The sequence below is a fragment of the Erpetoichthys calabaricus genome, chromosome 9, assembly GCF_900747795.2.
Source record: "Erpetoichthys calabaricus chromosome 9, fErpCal1.3, whole genome shotgun sequence".
NCBI classification, from domain to species: Eukaryota; Metazoa; Chordata; class Cladistia; order Polypteriformes; family Polypteridae; genus Erpetoichthys; species Erpetoichthys calabaricus.
This window is the reverse complement of record NC_041402.2, coordinates 193,435,872-193,456,678: the sequence shown is the minus strand read 5'-3', so window position 1 is coordinate 193,456,678 and position 20,807 is coordinate 193,435,872. Positions and strand designations below refer to the sequence as shown.

The 20,807-nt window shown below is 44.3% G+C and overlaps 1 protein-coding gene across 1 annotated transcript in view; it reads left to right on the top strand.

Annotated features, from left to right (window-relative positions):
- LOC114656995 (uncharacterized) overlaps positions 1-2,766 on the top strand; it is a 108,747-nt gene extending 105,981 nt beyond the window's left edge. The window contains exon 5 of the mRNA XM_028808695.2: positions 11-2,766. Coding sequence (XP_028664528.1) covers positions 11-692 — 682 coding nt within the window. The 3' untranslated portion in view covers positions 693-2,766. The remainder of the gene's footprint in view (positions 1-10) is intronic.
- The last annotated feature ends 18,041 nt before the right edge of the window (positions 2,767-20,807 follow it).

The window sequence follows — 20,807 nt, the reverse complement described above, 5'->3', positions numbered from 1 at the left end:
GTGTTTTCAGATACCTGGATGCTTACTTGGAGAAGTTTCTCCTCACCGCTGAGATGCATTTCATGAAAGGGTATCGGGTGATTGTGTACGTGATTGTGGATGATCCCTCAAGACTCCCCTACATTGAATTTGGAGTAAAACATTCATATAAAGTGTTTCGCATTCTTAAGGAGGACAGGTGGCAGGACATCAGCATGATGCGCATGAAGACCCTCTCAGACCTTCTGCGGAATTACATCCAGTACGAGGTGGACTATGTCTTTTGCATGGATGTTGATCAGTATTTCTTAGCCCCCTACAGCGTGGAGACCTTAGGAGAACTGGTGGCGCAGGCTCAGGCATGGTTCTTCCATGAAAGTAATTACAAATTCACCTACGAAAGGCGGCCACAGTCGACGGCCTACATCGCAGATGGGATGGGCGATTACTACTATCATGCAGCCGTCTTTGGAGGCAGGCCGCTTAACGTTTTGAAATTGGTTGAGTTCTGCTTCCAAAACATCGTAGAAGACAAGAAAAAAAATATCGAGGCAGTCTGGCATGACGAGAGCCACTTAAATAAGTACTTTCTCTTGAACAAACCAACCAAGATCTTAAACCCAGATTACTGCTGGGATTATAATATTGCTCAAAACTCAAATGCAAAACTTGCATGGGCAACCAAGGACTATGCAAATTTAAGGCAAAAATAATGTGACGGGAGCTGTTGTGCCACACTTCTCCCTGCCTTTTTCTCACTATCTTTTGTTTCTTGAACCTCAGGATATGCTAATATTTGCACAAGAGGCCCGACAGAGTTTGGATCGCATCCTGTGTGCCTTACCTGGGCTTCAAAAGTGCACTCTGACACCGAGCTCCCGGTACACTGAGAGCTCAGGTGGCACCTTCTATCCAGTGCCATTAGAAAATTTTCAGAAGTATTGATGGGCAGCAAGCAACACCATCTTTCTTTGCTTCTCACATTCGGCAGATGCAGCTTAATATTTAAACTGTCCATGGAACACGGGAAGAACATTTCAGCTTTAAAGTGCTGGAGTAGAAATGGGGCTGAAAATACGTACACTGGGAAGTCCACAAAAGAAGCTGCAGTAGATGGAAAAGTCGAATGAGGGCACATAAATATTAGGGAAATACTCGCAGTGAGAAGAAGTTTGGACGTGATATCCTGACCCAAGGCACCCTCATGCCGTGGTGACCTCCGAATGTGATAACGGAGAGCTTTTGCTGTTTGTTACTGTCTTTCAAGTCCGTCAATTCTTTATTTTTTTCCTCCTGTCTAAAGCACTTGACAGACTTCCACTGTTCGATTGCACTTCACATGGTGAAGTCAGAGGTGCCATTTCAAACTCTAAATGGTGGCATTGATGACCAAACTCCATCCCTGCCCTTAGGTTTATAAGAGTGCCTTATGGTGGCCATTCATTTGCACTACAGCTGATTACGGGTGGGTTTAAGGGGTGGATGGGGTGGCGGAGTATGGGGAGGTGGATTTAGATTTTTTATATGGTTGACCATTCAGTCGTTGTTAGTTTTTTAGTCATCTTGACCCAACTTTTTGAGAGTCATCAACCCCGCTTATGAATGTCACTCTTGATCCTAATGTGGGTCCTGTAGGGTTGTGAAGATAATTGAAGTGTGCTGGTCACATAAATACAAATATTTGGCTATCCGAGTAATTTATGGGTTGAGCTTTGGTATGTGCTTCCCTCTTCAGTTGTTTAGGTTGTTCTGTCTTTTCGTTTGGTGGCACAGTGACTAAGACCAACTGCATCTGTGACACTAAATGGATTATTGAGGATCCTACCTCGGAAGAGTGTCTTCTTGGGGCCTTTTGTGACAGTTTGGCCGTTTTAACTGGAAACCACTACGGATGACCTTAGTCTCGCTAACTACTAGAGACTGAGGTCCAGAGATCATCTGCATGAAAACCAAACTGTTTGATTGCCTTTAGATGTTTAGAAGTAACTGACAAGACTGAACAGTTAAAGCTGGGCAGTCCTAAGGATGCACAGATGACCATAGCTGGTCATCTTTATGGGGTTAGAGACGTCAAATGTAGTTTAAAAAAGAGCCAATGACATGATAAAAGTTGTATTACCAAATGTGAAGTAGATACACAAAGAAACAGAGAGTCATTTCTTAAATATATTTTTTCTACATGTAAGTTTGAGATGTTTTAGGAGATATATATATTTGGATTTTCATTTTTGAATGAATTCTGCAGTCCCCAGAAGTTTGCCCACCTCCTTCATTGTGTCGAATACCCCATTCTGTAGCGTCAGCCATAAGGATGGAGACCATGGACCATGGAAGTCTTTGCGTCAGATAGCCTTGTGGTCCTCAGCAGTCCCACATAGTGACACGCTATGAGTCAGCCCTCTGATGGAATTGATTTATTTCTGCCTGGAATGTACTCTTAAGGGAAAGAGAGGCCATGATGTGGATCACATGACACACCAATGACTACACTCCCAAGAGTACCAATGACTGTGGATTATAGATTTATTTTTTATTATGTTTGTAATGTTTTTATATTTCTAAGTTTGATTGTTTCAAGTTCCTGTGGAAAGGAAAGGAAGGGAAGGGAAGGGACGCAACGCTGCCCTACTCAGTGGCCCTCGCTCTTCGTAAAGGGCGATAAAGAAGGGGAGACTTCAAGAGCAGGAGAAATTTTCTAAGTTCTGGTTTCTAGAGGCATTCACGTACAGCAGTGTGTCTTCTAAATTATAAAACCATAAATAAAAGGGAATTTCAAAAACAAAACTTCAGTACAGTGTCGAGTGCTATTTATTGTCTTTGTAGCATTTAGCTAAAGCCGTCTGCTGACACACATCTGTCAATGAGTAGTGGTCCCCGTTAGTGATGGCCTGATTGACTGATTGGTTTGAAGTCCTTTCGCTGTAACCGTTGACCTTGTCACCTCGTGATGGTGCTCTTTCCAGTAAAGGCTGCTTGATTTGGGTTTCTGTAGGTTCTTTCATGATGGTCTTATCCCAAAGTATTGGAACAGCAAGGCCAATTGCTACACACTGAAGATATTTGGGTTTGAGATCGAAAGTTGAATATGAGAGTTCAGAATTTCAACTGTTATTTCTTGGTGTTGATCTCTAGTTGTCTTAAATGATCTAGCACCTTTTTGTGGTAGACCGACTAGTGTTTAGGTGAGCATAAGTTGCCCAGGTGTGTCCTGTTAGATTGATTGTTTCCACACTACATATAGTAGCGTGATTGTGAACAATGAGACAATATTGACTATCTGAGTCAGCCAGGTGCTTAAGCAGACCAGTTTATTTGCACCTGATTCTCAGGACGAGGATGAGATCTTTGACTGACTTGAAGAACTTTTGCTCATTCTGTTCTGTTGATTTTTGTCTCAGGTTTAGGGATTTCCTGGTTATGATCCTCACCGTCCTCTTCTCCTCATCCCTTCTTCCTTCTCTGCTAGTTTTTTTTTCTACTCACAGTACACACAGTGGATGACATCCCTGAGCCAGCATCGCTGTACTGTTGAACATCCTCCACCGAAATCATCAAAGGTTGAATTTAGAGTTTGTATTAAAGTGTAAGAGGGAAGGTGCACCATTCACGTTCTCTCAGTGTGGACATGATGGGATTGTGTTTAGTATTCAAGAGGAATGGCTCATCTACAGTCAATGAACTTTGAGAACTTCCTTGAGAGAGCACCACCTTGGGATCTGTCCAGTCTGTAATGATGCAAGTAAGTCCACCCATTACAAATACCCGAATGCAACTACAATTCTCATGCTTTCTTCAGTATTCATTTTCCATATATGAGTTTATAACGCTGACGAAAATCCCAGCAGTCAACGGGGCCTCCCTTTGTAGCAGTCTATCAAGTGGTGGGGTGGCTTGTCTGCTTCTTGATGTCAATAGGCAATCTTCTTCCTAAATCTTGTTTCCATTCTTCACTGCCAGTCAGGAATGGAAAGCTCTGTTGTACAAGGACCGAACAGCCCTTATCAGGTTTTTCCTCTCGCTGTCTTTCCCTGTATTTTCTTCCAGATTTGAAATCTGACACTTTTCTCCTTCTAAGCTAAGCAAATCTCTAAATGTTCTTTTTTTCCCAAAATCATGAAGACCTACTCCCTTAATTGAAACAGACTTTGAAAACAACAAAAATCAGTTTTGCTCGTTTTTTTTTTTATTATTATGAATATAGACGACCCCTGAAATTCGTGGGGGTTACGTTCTTAGAGCACCCGCGAATTGTGAAAATCCGTGAAATTTGGATGTGGTCAAAAAAAAATGCCTATTTTTATAGTTTAAACCCTAAATTTGCCCCCAAAACACTTTAATTTCAATTCAGACTCAGCTTAATACATTACCCTAAAAAAAGAATGTAAAGGTAAACCCGTCTACTGTACAGTACTGTACTGCTATGTCTCCCGCAGTGCTAGAACGTAAAATACAGATGTTACCCCTATATGTACTGTAATTCATGCAAGTGTGTTTTCTTTGGTATAAGTAGGGTAAATACGTAATATAATTTAATAAAAGTACAGTAAAATGTACGGGTACTCACTAATAATGATATTGATTGAAGATGATGATGTGCAGTACGATGAAGGTATGTAATGAAGATAATGACTGCACAGCAAAGCAGAGGATTTATGGCTCCTCTGGTGGCTACTGTGGCATAACTTTTTAGTTCCAGGAGCAAATCCAGTAGTTCAGCCTTCTCCTGGAGTGTCTTAAACTTCTTCTAGCGCTTTGGTTCATTGCCAGAAGCCTTAGAAGGTGCAGGGCATTTGGGCATCATCTTAGGGCTTTAAGAAGAACAAAACGAAAAACACGAGAACACTCAGCGAAACACTCGAGATAGCTATGTTCCTGTAGGGGCCGATATAGCTCCCTAGTTGGAATAAGTTCTTTTGTAATTGCAAAAACTATATAGATATGATATTAAAAGGCGATATCCCTCCCATAGTGATACAGCGGTAAAAATCACATAAGAGAAAATAACTTAGCTTTTATTACTGACGATTTACGTGACATTACAGATGGGAATCCTATAGCAAAGACAATACCAAGGTGGGATCTTGATCTATACAGTCTGCCATCTTTCGTTGCTGCGCTGGAAGGCTTTTCAGGACGGATGACGATATCATCCATCCGTCCATCGGCTTCTAAGTTTTTGGATGATGTCCAAGTCTTTTATACTGGTCCCTCCACATGCAGGCCCCCACGTAGGCAAATAGTCCATTTCCAAACAAGGAAAGAAGATTTTGTGCTGACTATTAACAGAGGACAAAATAGTATACATATGTCTTTAGGCTGACTATACATTCCTCCAGCTGTCTTTGTCTGTCTTGTCCTATGCTTGTCCCGGCACTTCTAAATGCTGAGAGCCCCCTGTGTGCTAACTTTAGCCTGGCCTGTACATGTGAGTGGATTTCTAAAATAATTTTTGTACAGAGAACAGTGACATTAAACTTATATTCTTATTACAAGCTACACGCGGTAAACTGTTGTGATACGTGAATGCTGGGCTGTATCAGCAGCAAGGAGAAATGAATAACACTGTCGGATTGGCTACTTTCACCATCCCAAGCTGCGTTTTCCTCTACAGTTGCTTGGCGTTCTCTCTACAGTACAGTATTGCCATGAAAAAAGCGTTTAAAAAATCGTGGAGGATATTTGTGGTTTCCACTAACAATTATTAGATAGATAGATAGATAGATAGATAGATAGATAGATAGATAGATAGATAGATAGATAGATAGATAGATAGATAGATAGATAGATAGATAGATAGATAGATAGATAGATAGATAGATACTTTATTAATCCCAATGGGAAATTCACATTCTTCAGCAGCAGCATACTGATACAATAAATAATATTAAATTAAAGAATGATAATAATGCAGGTGAAAAACAGACAATAACTTTGTATAATGTTAACGTTTACCCCCCCGGGTGGAATTGAAGAGTCGCATAGTTTGGGGGAGGAACGATCTTCTCAGTCTGTCTGTGGAGCAGGACATTGACAGCAGTCTGTCGCTGAAGCTGCTCTTCTGTCTGGAGATGATACTATTTAGTGGATTCTCGATAATCAATAGGAGCCTGCTGAGCGCCCTTCGCTCTGCCACAGATGTTAAACTGTCCAGCTCCATGCCAACAATAGAGCCTGCCTTCCTCACCAGTTTGTCCAGGCGTGAGGCGTCTTTCCTATTAATGTTGCCTCCCCAGCACACCACTGCGTAGAAGAGGGCGCTCGCCACAACTGTCTGATAGAACATCTGCAGCATCTTATTGCAGATGTTGAAGGACGCCAGCCTTCTAAGGTAGTATAACCGGCTCTTATTATTATTATTATTAGTTAGGTTCTAAGGAAAAATCTGCAAACGACTGAGGCCGCAAACTCTGAACTGTGACTTTCCAGGGTACACGATACGACCTCCAACTCTTGAGAAGTATCTGGATGCACTTTGGTATCGAATCCACCAATTTTGAACCGTCTTGGAGGATTTTGGGGTCTCTGTACCAGACTTGAATTAGCGCCTGAATCATCTTCTCCATGGTTGTGCAGTCCATTCCACGAAGTTGTCTCTTACAATTGGGTTCATATCAGGATAGTTTCCAGGCCAATCTAGTATATTCATTGGATGCTCATCAAATAATTTTTCACTTGTTTTGATGAGTGACGCAGGGTCAGATCTTGTTGAAAAATACTGGATCACGTGAAACACCCAGAAAAGATGTTTTGGGTTTGCTTCGGCTATTTTGGCATTGGTGTCTTGCACCCAGTCAAGGGCATGATGTGCTCCCCACAATACATTAAACTTCTCCACGGAAAAGTCATTCCAGAACTGAAAGCGGTATTTCCCAATAGATCTGATGCTTTTCAGACCGCCACGGACATGGCCATGGGCTGATTCATTCAATACCATATTAGTTCTTCATAATACAATTAAAATTAATAAATAAGAACAGGCGAAATGCATTCAAAGCAACTTGTTATTCCCCACACAGAGCAGATGTCTCTTTTTCTATGGTAGTATATAAAACAACAGAGGCAAAAGTTCATCTGTTGTGTCATCTGGAATGTTAAACCTGATCAGATTGCTTTCTTTAGAAGTTAAAGGAAGATGTAATGGGCAGTTTGAGGGAACAATCGCCGCATCTGCTGAATTTCAGTTTTTATTAGTCTGCTTTTTATCATCCAAGCTTTTCAGTTTCTTCTGTGTAAACACAAGAATTAACCAGCCGCACCCAAAACACCTGAAGATATGAAGTCATCAATTCACATCGAGTCTGAAAGCACCTGGCATCCCGTCACAATTACCTGCTCCACCACATTTCATATAGGACACCAAAATGATGCTGGTCTTGGGGTGAGTGTTAGTGATGTCGATCTAAAATCTTCCCCCAAACATTCTTGGGTCCACTTAATCCAGTCTGGGGTCATGGAGGTGAATCCAGTAGGGGGTGCATTCTCCATGGGAGGTTCGTCAGAGACTGCGGCCTTTACTATACCACTAATGTATATCTCTCTCTAGATAGATAGATAGATAGATAGATAGATAGATAGATAGATAGATAGATAGATAGATAGATACTTTATTAATCCCAATGGGAAATTCACAATATATATATATTAATATTATTATATATATTATATTATTATATATATATATATATACTGCTCAAAAAAATTAAAGGACCACTTTGTAATCCGAGTATAGCATCAAGTCACTGAAACTTCTGGGCTATTGATCTGATCAGTTATGTAGCAGAGGGGCTTGTTCATCAGTTTCAGCTGCTGTGGTGCACTAGAGGGACAACAATAAGACAACCCCCAAAACAGGAATGAATGGTTTAACAGGTGGAGGCCACTCACATTTTTCCCTCCTCATCTGTTTTGTCACTCATTTTGCATTTGGCTATGGTCAGTGTCACTACTGGTACCATGAGACCATACCTGGACCCTACAGTTTGGTTGCCCAGGTAGTCCAACTTCTCCAGGATGGCAGGCACATCAATACGTGCCATTGCCAGAAGGTTTGCTGTGTCTCCCAGCACAGTCTCAAGGGCATGGAGGAGATTCCATGAGACAGGCAGTTACTCTAGGAGAGCTGGACAGGGCCCCTCCCCTCATAGAAAGTCCTTAACCCATCAGCAGAACCGGTATCTGCTCCTTTGGGCAGGAACGGGATGAGTCCTGCCAGACCCTACAAAATGACCTCCAGCAGGCAGGCCACTGGTGCGAATGTTTCTGACCAAACAATCAGAAACAGACATGAGGGTGGCCTACACCCGACGTACTCTAGTAGACACCATGGACCTCAGTTGGCATTTGCAATAGAATACCAGAATTGGCAGGTCCACCACAGATGAGAGCAAACATATGACAGATGTGAAAGTGTCTGGAGAGAACGTTATGCTGTCTGTAACATCGTTCAGCATGACCGGTTTGGTGGTGGGTCACTGATGGTCTGGGGAGGCATATCCATGAAGGGACGCACAGACCTCTACAGGCTAGACAATGGCACCTTGACTGCCATTAGGTATCAGGATGAAATCCTTGGACCCATTGTCAGACCCTATGCTGGTGCAGTGGCTCCTGGATTTCTCCTGGTGCACGACAATTCCCAGGCCTCATGTGGCAAGAGTATGCAGGCAGTTCCTGGAGGATGAAGGAATTGATACCATTGACTGGAACCCCACGTTCGCCTGACCTAAATCCAATAGAACACCTCTGGGTGGGACATTATGTTTCGGTCCATCTGTCGCCTCAGCCTGTCCAGGAGGTCAGTGATGCCCTGGTCCAGATCTGGGAGGAGATCCTCCAGGACACCATCCATCATTTTGTTAGGATGTTGTCAGGCATGAATACAAGAACATGGGTGGGGACATCCAAACTTCTGAGTATGATTTGGAGTTGCTGCAATTAAATTTCGGCGACATGGACAAGCCTGCCTGCCGCATCATTTTTTTCCCTTTGATTTTCAAGGTGTCTTTGAATTCAGCCCTCTGTAGGTTGATCATTTTCATTTCTATAAGGGGTGATGCGTGTAATTTCCATCAAAGGATGTGGCATCCTTTCGTTCCTAACAGATTACCCCATTCATATTAGTAAGGATATCCAACAAGATTTCTTTCCCTTTGAGATCTGATCTTTAATTTGTTTGCGCAGTTTACATAAATGCAACATCTGTCTGTCTGCCTGTCTGTCCGCTTTTCACGAGAGAACTACTTCACGGATTTAGATTTTAATTTGCTTGAACATTCCGGTTGATTTTGCGATTTCTCTCATCACGCTAACTTATCAGAGTTGGCTTGCAGGGGTGATATATTCGCTCTAATCCGAGACAGAGGCTGCAGGCCAATGGGAGGGGGAAGCGTGACGTCAGGAGTGGGGAGCCTCACTCACGTGCCAGCCTCCGCTCAAGTCGGTGTGCCTGTCGCCACGTTTTAGAGCTTCCCTTGCCTTCGCTTAGCTAGCGACACCTGTTTGTGTATTGATTTTTAAAGTATGTCCTGATTCACTACTACACCGGGGGACAGCTAGTAAACATATATAAAGTAAAGTATTATATTCTTCCATAGTGATAAAGCAGTGATTATAAAAGGAAAAAACAGTAACACTAAAGGAAGATTATATTTTATCTTCATTTTAATATCCGCTTCACACTCCCAATAAACAATAGTCAAAGGAGAGCTCTACTTGACCAAAACATGATGCAGTTGAGGTTTCCTGCAATTGGCAGTCATCCAGTCTTCGAGAGAGAGAACGTGGGAAAGCATTGTGTCCTATACGTAGGCACGGGCAGGAGTAATGTCTTCCATCCATCCATCCATAGGTAAGCTCTGGAGTTCCATGCAGTTGTTTGATATTTATATCATCTCTTTGAACATGCAATGTCCATACACGGGGACAAATGGTTTGCTGACATGCATGATTACTGCAGAGGTTGCTTGCTTGTGAAACCCTGAAACAGCTGACGACCCTGGGCATAATATTGATCAAGACCAAACATGGCACATCGACTCATCTCGTCTTCCTGTCATTTAGATTCCCGTTGTAAATAAAATTAAGTGTATGAATTACCCTTATAGATCACAGTGGCACACTCACTAACCTTTTGACTACAGGAGGGTCTGTGACTATGTACCATGTACCAAGATGGCAAGGAACCATCGTGGAGGATGGGGTGCCAGTCTATCGTGGGGTCCACAATCACTCGACCAGTTTGCACAAAATGTACATCTTTGGGAAAACTGTGTAGTGGTCCGGTGCCGCTAAGATTCACACCGTCAAGATAACGGTGATTTATTTCTTTTTTATAGTGGATCCCAGGGACGTTCCCAGCCTTGGCTCGACCCGCGCACACTCACAAACAGAGACAAAAACACAGCACACTGGGGAACAACAACAATTAAAAAATGTAATGCAATTAAATCATAAATTAAACCAATAATACCACCCCAAAACCCCTATATATTACATCAAACATATAAACACAAACAACTCCACACAGCAAAGTCAATGGAAACAACACCAGACGAAATGAAAGATGACGATAGTCAGTCCAGAGATCTGCACGCTGCAAGGGAATGAAAAACAGTCCTAGCGGTAGCCACTATAAGGGTGAAGATAGATGGATGGTTCAGGAGCGCTCCTTTTCTTACAGGGAAGCCAATGAATCCATAATTAGGTGGAGTGGTGGCACTGAGGCTAGGGATCTGCACTGGCAATCGGAAGGTTACCAGTTCGAATCCCGTAAATGCCAGTAGGGACTCTGCTCTTTTCGGCCCTTGAGCAAGGCCCTTAGCCTGCAATTGCTGAGTGCTTTGAGTAGTGAGAAAAGCGCTATATAAATGCAAAGAATTATTATTATTATTTATAATCAATCCACAGGACACAGGAAGACAGAAGACAATCCAGACCCCAACAACGAATACAATCCAGGACACAAAACTAATTATGGCTTAAACAACAGAAGGCAGTTTCACAGGTAAACGGAACACAAAATACAACAACAAAACACACTTTTAAACTCCTTTGACCCCAACAGCCCCTGCAGGGACTGCTGGGAGATGCAGTTCTCACTAATAGCAGCACTGCTACAACTGGAGTGTCTGATGGAAAGAACAAGGAAACTCCACACAGATAGGAACGGATACAGGATTTGCCCAGATGACACTGGACTGACAGGGCAGGATTGAAGACCACCACACTGACCCAAATTACAACTATCTAGTTTTTGATTACATTTTTTTACATGGAATTTGCATTAAACACCTTAGGGACATTAACAGCTTGTGCTTACATATTTAAGAAAATAAGAGCTCAAGGCCCATGCCAGGCCCTCTGAGTTCAAGATTCTAAAAGAACAGAAGACATTTCACAAACGAGAGGAGACCACTTCAGTCCATCGGGCCCATTTAGGTTCCTCTTACTGATATGCTTATGGCTGCTCCAGCCTCAGGATCCTGCTATGTGTCAGCTTGGGGGAACATACAGTTACGACAACTGTCCCAAACCCCCCCGAGTCCATCCATAAAACCCCGCCATCCTCAAGAAGAAGACGAAAACATTGCATTCACATAGCACTTTTCAAGAAACTCGTAGCTAGGGGGGAGCCACTCCAACTACTAGCAATATGCAGCATCCATCGGGGTGAGGCAGCCATTTCTCGCCAGTATGCTCGCCACATATTAGCTATTAGGTGGTGAAGAGGTGCCGACACAAAACCCCGCCAACCCGAAGAAGAAGACGAAAACATTGCATGGAGACCACTTCAGTTCATCGGGCCCATTTAGCTTCCTCTTACTGATACGCTTATGGCTGCTCCAGCCTCAGGATGCTGCTATGTGGCAGCTTGGGGGAACATACAGTTACAATAACTGTCCTGTCCCCCAATCCATCCATTTTATAGGGGCTTTGTGCCAACACAAAACTGCGCCAACCTGAAGAAGAAGACGAAAACATTGCATTCACATAGCACTTTTCAAGAAACTCGTAGCGAGGGGGGAGCCACTGCAACCACCACCAATATGCAGCATCCATCGGGGTGAGGCAGCCATTTCTCGCCAGTATGCTCACCACATATTAGCTATTAGGTGGTGAAGAGGTGCAAAAGACAGCCAGTTAGGGACAGGGAGGTGATTATCAGAATCGGAATAACTTTATTGTCATTGTAACAAATAAAACGAAATTAGGTGCAGTCCCTGTGGTGTGCAAAGAAATATAAAAAAAAATAAATATAATTACCAAAGGATAAGATAAGAAATGAGGTCAAACACAGACATTCAACATCAAACCTTATTGCACATGAACACTATCACACAAGATGTCATCTATTGCACTGCTGCATTGGAGGTGATTAGGTGGCATTCAGTGCCCTAAGAGCAGCAGGGTAGAAACTGTTATTCAGTCTATTAATCTTTGTTTTGATGCTCCTCTGTCATTTGCCTGATGTCATGAGCGGGGTGTGAGGAGTCTTTTAAGATGTTTTCCGCTTCCCCGAATCAGCGAGAGCCGTGCAGTTCATCCAGAGAGGGTAAAGAACAGGCGATGATCTGCTGGGCAGTATTTACGATCCACTGAAGTGTCTTCCTCTGTGCTGTTGTGCAGCTGGAAAACCTCACGCAGAGGCAGTTGGCACAGGGTACTCTCAGTAGAGCAGCGATAGAAGGACACCAGCAGTTTTTGAGGACTTTCAGGAAATAAAGTCTCTGCTGAGCCTTCTTCGCCAGCTCAGCTGTGCTCACACCCCAGGACAGGTCTTCCATGATGTGAACTCCCAGGAAGCGGAAGTCTGACACGCTCTCCACACAGTTTCCTCCGATGTTGAGTGGTTTGATGTCCGTTTTCTTTTTCCCGAAGTCCACAACTGTGATGATGCGGGTTTGCTCCACGCTCCCATGCAGCTTCAGGGAGCTCTTGAACCCTGCACCGTCGGTAATGTTACAGATGAGCTCGGCAGTGAGGCATAACAATGGAGCAAGGGGATGGTATAATAGTGCAAAGTGCTTTTATTTAAAACAACAACAAAACAGTATCCCAATAAATAGTGCGTTGCCTTCCAAAAAAGTCATTAAATAAATAATCCATAAAACAAGGGCTGAAGTGGAGGTTGAAAAAATCCAATACATAGAAAAACAACAATCCTTTAAAACGAGGTTAAAACAATGCTGGAAGCAGTCCCTTTAAAATAAAAAGCCCGGTGTCTTCCTTTATCTGGCGGCTCCCCCTGCTTCTCCCATATACGGGCTTCTTAACAAGGGAGTCGCCCTTCCTGCAGCTGACTTTACTACTGTCCAGTTGCCTTTCGTTCCCTGGCTCTGTACGGCTACTTTACCGGACCGAGACTTGGGTTCCTCAACGGCCAGGTCGCTCACACTGAGGCACACCTTCCCAAGACTCTACGACTCCCACTGCCATCTCGGCCTTACGCGGCCAGCCATCCTTCATCCCCAGTCACTCCAGCTCCTTGTTTGCTCAGCTGGAGCGACCGCTTCCTTCTGCCCCACCGAGTGTCGGCCAAACACCCCTGCTAGGGCTCACTGTCCAGCTGCCTGCCTGCGAGCACATGCTCGCTCACACCGGTTCTCTCTCCATACGGCTTCCTGCAACCTCCATCTCTTTTCTCTTTTACTTTCTCCCCCCACTATCCGCCTCGTGCTACTCTTTATAACGGGTTCGTGATTCACCCGTGGCAATCAGTGGCTCCCAGGAACAATTACGGATGCGGACCATTTCTCACCTGTGTACTTTGGCGAGAAACGGCCACATCACAAATCCCCCAGGACCCGCTTCAGCCACACAACCATGCCCCCTCGCTAAGCCGTGAGCGCGGCGATTATTTATTTAAAACTGGCCTTCCTGATGGGAGCTGTGGACCCGCAACACCACAACAACAAGCTCCTAATTGTGTTCAGGAGCAGGTTGTTGTCAGTGCACCACGCTGTGAGCCGCTCCACTTCGTTCCCGTAGACGGACTCATCCTCCCCAGAGATGAGCCCCACCACAGTGGTGTTGTCTACAAATTTGAAGATGGTGTTGCTGTGGTGGGTGGGGACGCAGTCACGTGTGTACTGCGTGAGGAGCAGGGGGCTCAGCACACAGCCCTGAGGAGAGCCGGTGCTGATACTGATGGCCAAGGAGATGTGAGGGCCCATCCTAACCCTTTGTGTGCGGTCTGTCAGGAAGTCTTTAATCCATATACAGGTGGAATACGGGAGTTCCAGGGCTAGCAGCTTACACACCAATCTATGAGGGACGATGGTGTTAAAAGCAGAGCTAAAATCCACAAAGAGGAGACGCGCGTAGCTCTCCTGGTGCGCCAGGTAGGACAGAGTGGCATGGAGAGCAGCAGCAACAGCGTCCTCAGTAGACCTGTTAGCCCTGTAAGCAAATTGGTGTGCATCAAAGGTGGGAGGGATGAAGGACATGATATGACTCAGGACCAGTCTCTCAAAACTCTTCATCAACACTGGGGTGAGTGCTACTGGCCGAAAGTCATTCAGGCAGGTTATGGGTGAATTTTTTGGTAAAGGGAGTAAGATGGAGAATTTCAGACAGGGAGAAACTGAGGCCTGGGACAGTGACAGGTTAAAGATCTTTGTTAAAGACCCCAGCCATCTGCTCTGCACAGCTCCTCAGCACACATCCAGGGATGCCGTCAGGACCTGCTGCCTTCCTGGGATTGACAGCCTGGAGCGAGCATCTCACCTCATGTTCCTCCACCCCAAGTGGGGGGGTGTTGTTTTTATGAGCTGCCGCTGCGTGTGTGACAGCTGCCTTTGGTAGTTCCCCCTCAAAGCAAGCAAAGAACTGGTTCAGCTCATCTACAATGGAGGCGTCACCTTCAGCAGCTCAATGACTGGTCCTGTAGTTGGTGAAGTGCTGGACTCCCTGCCAAACCTGCCTGCTGTTATTGCTGTCCAGGTGCTCCTCAGTCCTTCTCTTGTAGTCCTTCTTAGCCTTTCTGAAGCCTCTCTTCAGGTTGGACCGATTAAGGGTCCAGGATTACCAGGTTGTGATGAGCAATTTAGCCAGGACATCGAGAAACACCCAACTCTTTACAAAAGAGGACAAGGGATCTTTTATGACCACCTTGGTTTTACATGTCATTCGAAGGGCAGTGCCATTTTTTCAGCGCGACGTCCCTGTCACTGCACTGGGGCATTGGGATCCGCACGTAGACCACAGGATAAAGCGCCCCTTGCTGGACTCAACCACTCCTCTTCCAGCAGCAACCCACACTTTTCCTGGGTAGTCTCTGATCCAGACACTGGTCGGGCCTGACCATGCTTAGCTGCAGGTGGATGACCCGTTCTGAAGTGCGTGTGGTATGTAAGGCTGCTGTCAATAACCTGATCAGGAGGCCAGCTCTACTCGGCCGTCCACTACAATATACAGATGTCTGACATAACAATCCACCCCATTGGACCAATCTCTGCTAAAATTTGCACAACTCGTACATTTGATTAGGGGAAGACCATAGACCAGTGATTCTTAACGTTTTCAGCTATGGGCCCCCTTCCCCAGAAATACTCACATAAACACAACGTTGCATGCAATGAATATAATGATTTGATTGGCTCATACATATATGACATATACAAAGTATTATTAAACTTTAAAGTAAACAATCTACAAAAAATCTCATACATATTTCTCTTCTGGTTCGTCCTGCTTCCACTTCAAAACCGGTCCCGCCCACACTCAGCCGACACGGCATTTCTCGATTCCTATTCGTCCTCTTCCTTGTCATGCACTATACTGGCCTGCTGAGCGTAATCCATCCAACAAGTACTGGAGGTGCTGCCACAACGGTAAAGTAGCTTTACCACCCTTGCGGGAGCCACCTGTGTCTTTACAAAAGCTTCTTACACAGCAAACATCAGAAGCTTAAAATGATCGTGAACACATTCAAGAATATAACTCTTCTCTAGCGTTTGCTTCCATGGGTGCACAGATAACTCAACCTCCTGGCCACGGACCATACTGTTTTAAAATACACGGGCAAATTTATCACCAAATCTCACCACTATACACTAACACTTCTACCTCTTCAAAATATGGACAGTTATATGTTTTTGACACAGCACAAGCTACTGAAGTACGCTTACAAAATAAAGCAAACTCTGCATGCAGCGAAAATGTGCTTCTCCAGCTAGATCCCATGCTCAGAACCATCAACCCCTTAGATAAATCATACAAACACATGCATGAAATTACTCAGTCCAGTCCAACAGCATCTGTACGAATGGTTTTCAAGAAAAACCCTAAACAGGATTTACGATGATACAATGCCCCGACATGTTACACCGATGTTGCAGCGATTTTCATCGGAGAAGATGGCGAAACGCCTGCCGAAAGGGACATTTGCATCTATCCCATAGGTAACTCCTGTAAACAGATTTCCACGCTCAATATGAATTGCGATCCTATGGTTTACCCACTTGTATTCCCTTACGGAGACATTGGCTGGCACAAAGATTTACAACATGTTCCCGATAAAAGAACCGCCAAGCGAATAAGGCTTACTCAATGCCAATTTTACGCGTACAGATTAGCAATGAGGAATACATTTAGTATTTTGCAACCCAGCAGCAAACTATTCCAACAGTCCGTCGCAGATGCGTATGTTAAAACAGAGGGCACACGTCTCAACTATCTCAGATTACATCAACAAGATCTGTGCGTCGACCTATCAGACGCACTACAAGCAAACGCTGAAAATAACGTTCGTGTGGGCAAAATGATCAGATTACCGTCTACATTTCCAGGAAGTCCAAGATACACGCAACAAAACTATCAGGATGCCATGGCCATAGTACGTAAATTTGGAAAGCCTGATTTATTTATCACTTTCACATGTAATCCTGCTTGGCCGGAAATTCTACATGCACACTGCATCTGTCAAGAAGTATTTATTTCTTCTTGATTTCTGAATTCCTTTCTCACCGTTTTCCGTTCCTATTCTTACACCGCTGTATGTTATAACGTTGGCTAGTACTCCTTTTAATGCAAAAAGTAATGGCCACTCATTATAATTATGAAATATGATCTCTCTTGTGCAAGTTAAAACATATCTTCTACTACTACTGTGTTTTCTACTACCATTACTACTACTACATTTACTCTACATCAACAGTATTGGGCTGTATAGTGAATAATAATAATAATAATTCTTTGCATTTATATAGCGCTTTTCTCACTACTCAAAGCGCTCAACAATTGCAGGTTAAGGGCCTTGCTGAAGGGCCCAACAGAGCAGCGTCCCTTTTGGCATTTACGGGATTCGAACCGGCAACCTTCCGATTGCCAGTGCAGATCCCTAGCCTCAGCGCCACCACTCCGTCCCCTGAAACTCATCCATGGACCCCCTAGGGGTCAACGGACCTCAGGTAAAGAACCCCTGCCATAGACTATGATGTTACCCAAAATTTGGACCCTGGGGGTACCTTTTGGTTTCTTTTCATTTTTTTCCTTTTAACTACACTTTGAGTAACAGTGCCTCCTGGTGGCTCAGAGCAAGTGAAACACCACAACAGACTGAAGCCAGACAAGCAGACAAACAGACCAGGGCTTAAAATTATGGACCTGTGCAATGCCAGGTGCTCTTTCTAGTTTGTCATAAATGCTGAAGATGCCATAATGGATAGACTGGCATCTCATCTGGGAAGACAAACAATGCCTTATCTGCAGGGATTAAATAATGGATTGACTGCATAAATGGAGTACAACATAGCCAGGATGGCTCTAGGTTCCCATCCAAGTTGGGGCAATCATATAATGGATGGACTGTGGGGAGACTGGTTGTCGAGGACAGTTTACCCCCCAGGGAAAAAGGTGGCAGTGCTACTCTGGTATGGTCCCAGTTTGGACTTGTGCAGGGTTCCATAGGACCTGTAGTCAGGGTTCCTGGGTGCCAACAGAGGGCACTGCTGGGAGGAGGTCTTCCTGCTTGGGGGAGCTTCCATATGACCCAAAAGTGCTACCATCATGCTATGTCAGGACGTTGGAAGTACTCCTGGGTCACAGCCTAAAAGAAGCCATCAGAGTCAGGAGGAGATGAAAGGAGATGGGAAAGAGTTTGAGTTAATGAATTTGAAGCACTTTTAGATGTTGGTTTGGTAGCCGAGTATTACGATTCTCATGAGTTTTGCCTCCTGAGGCGTTTCTAGCCCAACAGCCACAGTAGGACAAATGATCACCTAAGGACACATCTTCTCTGCCATTCCTAACGGTGGCAGTGACAATGCCTGCTTTCTACTCTTAGTTCACCTCTCACCCTTTGATGGCAGCAGGTATGTTTGTGGACTCTTCTCAAAGAAACCACTTCTCCTGGACCTTGATATGTGACCACCAGCACTGTATAGCCTCCTATTCTTAGTGGGTGGTGGTGCTCTGAAGGTAAGGAGATAGAAATCAGTTTCTGAAAGTGTGTGTTATGTTCACTCCAAGAAGCATCTGACCATGCCAGTTGCTAAACATTTTGAACCCAAATCAAAGACATACATGACCACCTTAGCATAAGGCAATGTTGAAAGCAGCCACATTTGTTATGCGGAAGTGTTACGGTATTTTATGACTCATTGCAAGTCCTGCTAGCTTTGTGATTCTCCCTTATACTCAAGGAAGTGCAAATAGCAGAAGAGGAGGCAGTGGGGCATACGAAAAGAGAAGGGGTTAATGAAGATGTGTCTGTATACCCTTATAAAGGGAGAGAGGCACTGTGTGGTACAGGGAGGGGGCTCCAGTAATACTTAGGAGGTACCAAAAATTCTTACCACCACATGCGGGTTAACCTTCTGAGTCTTAAATGAAAAATCAAGAATCCACTGAGTCATCACAGAGGAACCTGGAGGGCAGACAGGCATGGGCAGATTTGTGGCAGATGAAAACTGATGTCAGTAAATGTAAAATATTACATACAGGAAGTAAAAATGTGAAGTTTGAATAGACAATGGGAGGTGTGAAAAACAAACGTAATCCTCATGAGAAAAATTTAGGAGAGGCAGTGGACTCGACACTATCAACTGTTCAGAAGCCATTAAGAAGGCTAACAGAGTGTCAGATTATATAGCACCTTGACGTGTGCAGTACAAGTCCAAAGAGGTTCTGCTCAGGCTTTATAACACACTGGTGAGGCATAGTCTGGAGTCCTGGGTGCAGTTTGGGTCTCCACAGCAGCACTAGAGAAGGTCCAGAGAAGAGCGACTGGCCTGATTCCAGGGCTACAAGTGATGAGTTATGAGGAAAGATTAAAACAGCTGAGCCTTTAAAGGAGATGAAGAGGAGACCTGACTGAAGTGCTTAAAATTACGAAGGGAATTAGTCCAGTGGATCAAGATGGTGACTTTAAAATGGGTTCATCAAGAACACAGGGAGACAGCTGAAAATGTGCTAAGGGTAAATGTCACACTAACATTATGAACTTTTTCTTCACACACAGGACCACAGACACATGGAATACACAATTCCATGAGAGACAAATAGTGTGTTAGTAAATATAAACTACTAAATGTAGGAAGTCAAAATGTTAGGTTTGAATACACAATGGGAGGTCTGAAAATTGAGAGTCCACCCCATGGCAAGGATTTGGGAGTCGTAGTGGAATCGACACTGTGGCAGGTGGCCGGGTGCGGCCCTCAATCAGCCGCCTATTTAAGGAGCCGCCGCCCTGCAATCAAGGCTGGAGTCGGGTGAGGAGGTGGACAAGGTCTGAGGAGGCGGCAGGAGGAGCCCTGTGTGTGTTGTGTAAAGGAAGAAGAAAGTGGCTGGTGAAAGCCTGGACTTTGGGGGACTGTGGGGATTTGGTGAGGTGCACAGTAAGGACATTGTATATAATAGTTGTGTAAAATAAACGTGTGGTGATGGACTGCAACGTGTCTGCCTGTCTGTGTCCGGGCTGTACCCTTCTACAACACTATCAACTGCCAGACAGTGTTCAGAGGCCATCAAGAAGGCTAACAGAATGTCAGGTTATATAGCGCCTTGATGTGTGGAGTACAAGTCCTATATAACACACTGGTGAGCATCATCTTGAGTACTGGTTGTAGTTTTTGGTTACCATAAAGAAGTGCTAGAAAAAGTCCAAAGAAGAGCAACTAGGCTGATTCCAGGGCTACAAGTGATGAGTTATGAGGAAAGAGTAAAAGAGCTGAGCCTTTACGGTTTCAGCAAAAGGAGATGATAGGAGACCTGACTGAAGTGTTTAAAATGATGAAGGGAGTTAGTCCAGTGGATTGAGACTGGGACTTTAAAATGAGTTCATCAGGAACACGGAGACACAGCTGGAAATTTGTGAAGGGTAAACTTCATACAAACATTTTGAGGTTTTTCTTCACACAGAGAACCACAGACATGTGGAATAAGTGACTAGTTAGTGTGGTAGATAGTAGGAGTTTAGGGACCATCAAAAATCAACTTGATGTCATTTTAGAAGAAGTAAGTGGCTAGCGCTGGCGATCTTTGTTGGGCTGATCGGCCTGTTCGCATCCAGATAGTTCTGATGTTCAAATTTTCATGCAGCTCCCCTGATCTTTGAGTCCAGGGCCTTTCAGGGAATCTGCGCATGTCCGTGATGTGTCATTAACATCACAGAGATCCTGCAGCTTTGACTTTAGCTCTTGGTGGAGATGTTAAGCCAGTAGCACATGTGGCTGCTCCGATTTCAGTCCGACAGGTACGGCTGAGACGATCTCCCACCAGCGTCTGCCTCCACCAATACGACAGGCCGTTTTAACATTGAATCCATTTTCCTTGATATCAGCAGTTACAACAGTGATATCATCAGTTTTAGATTTAATATCAAGCTTTGC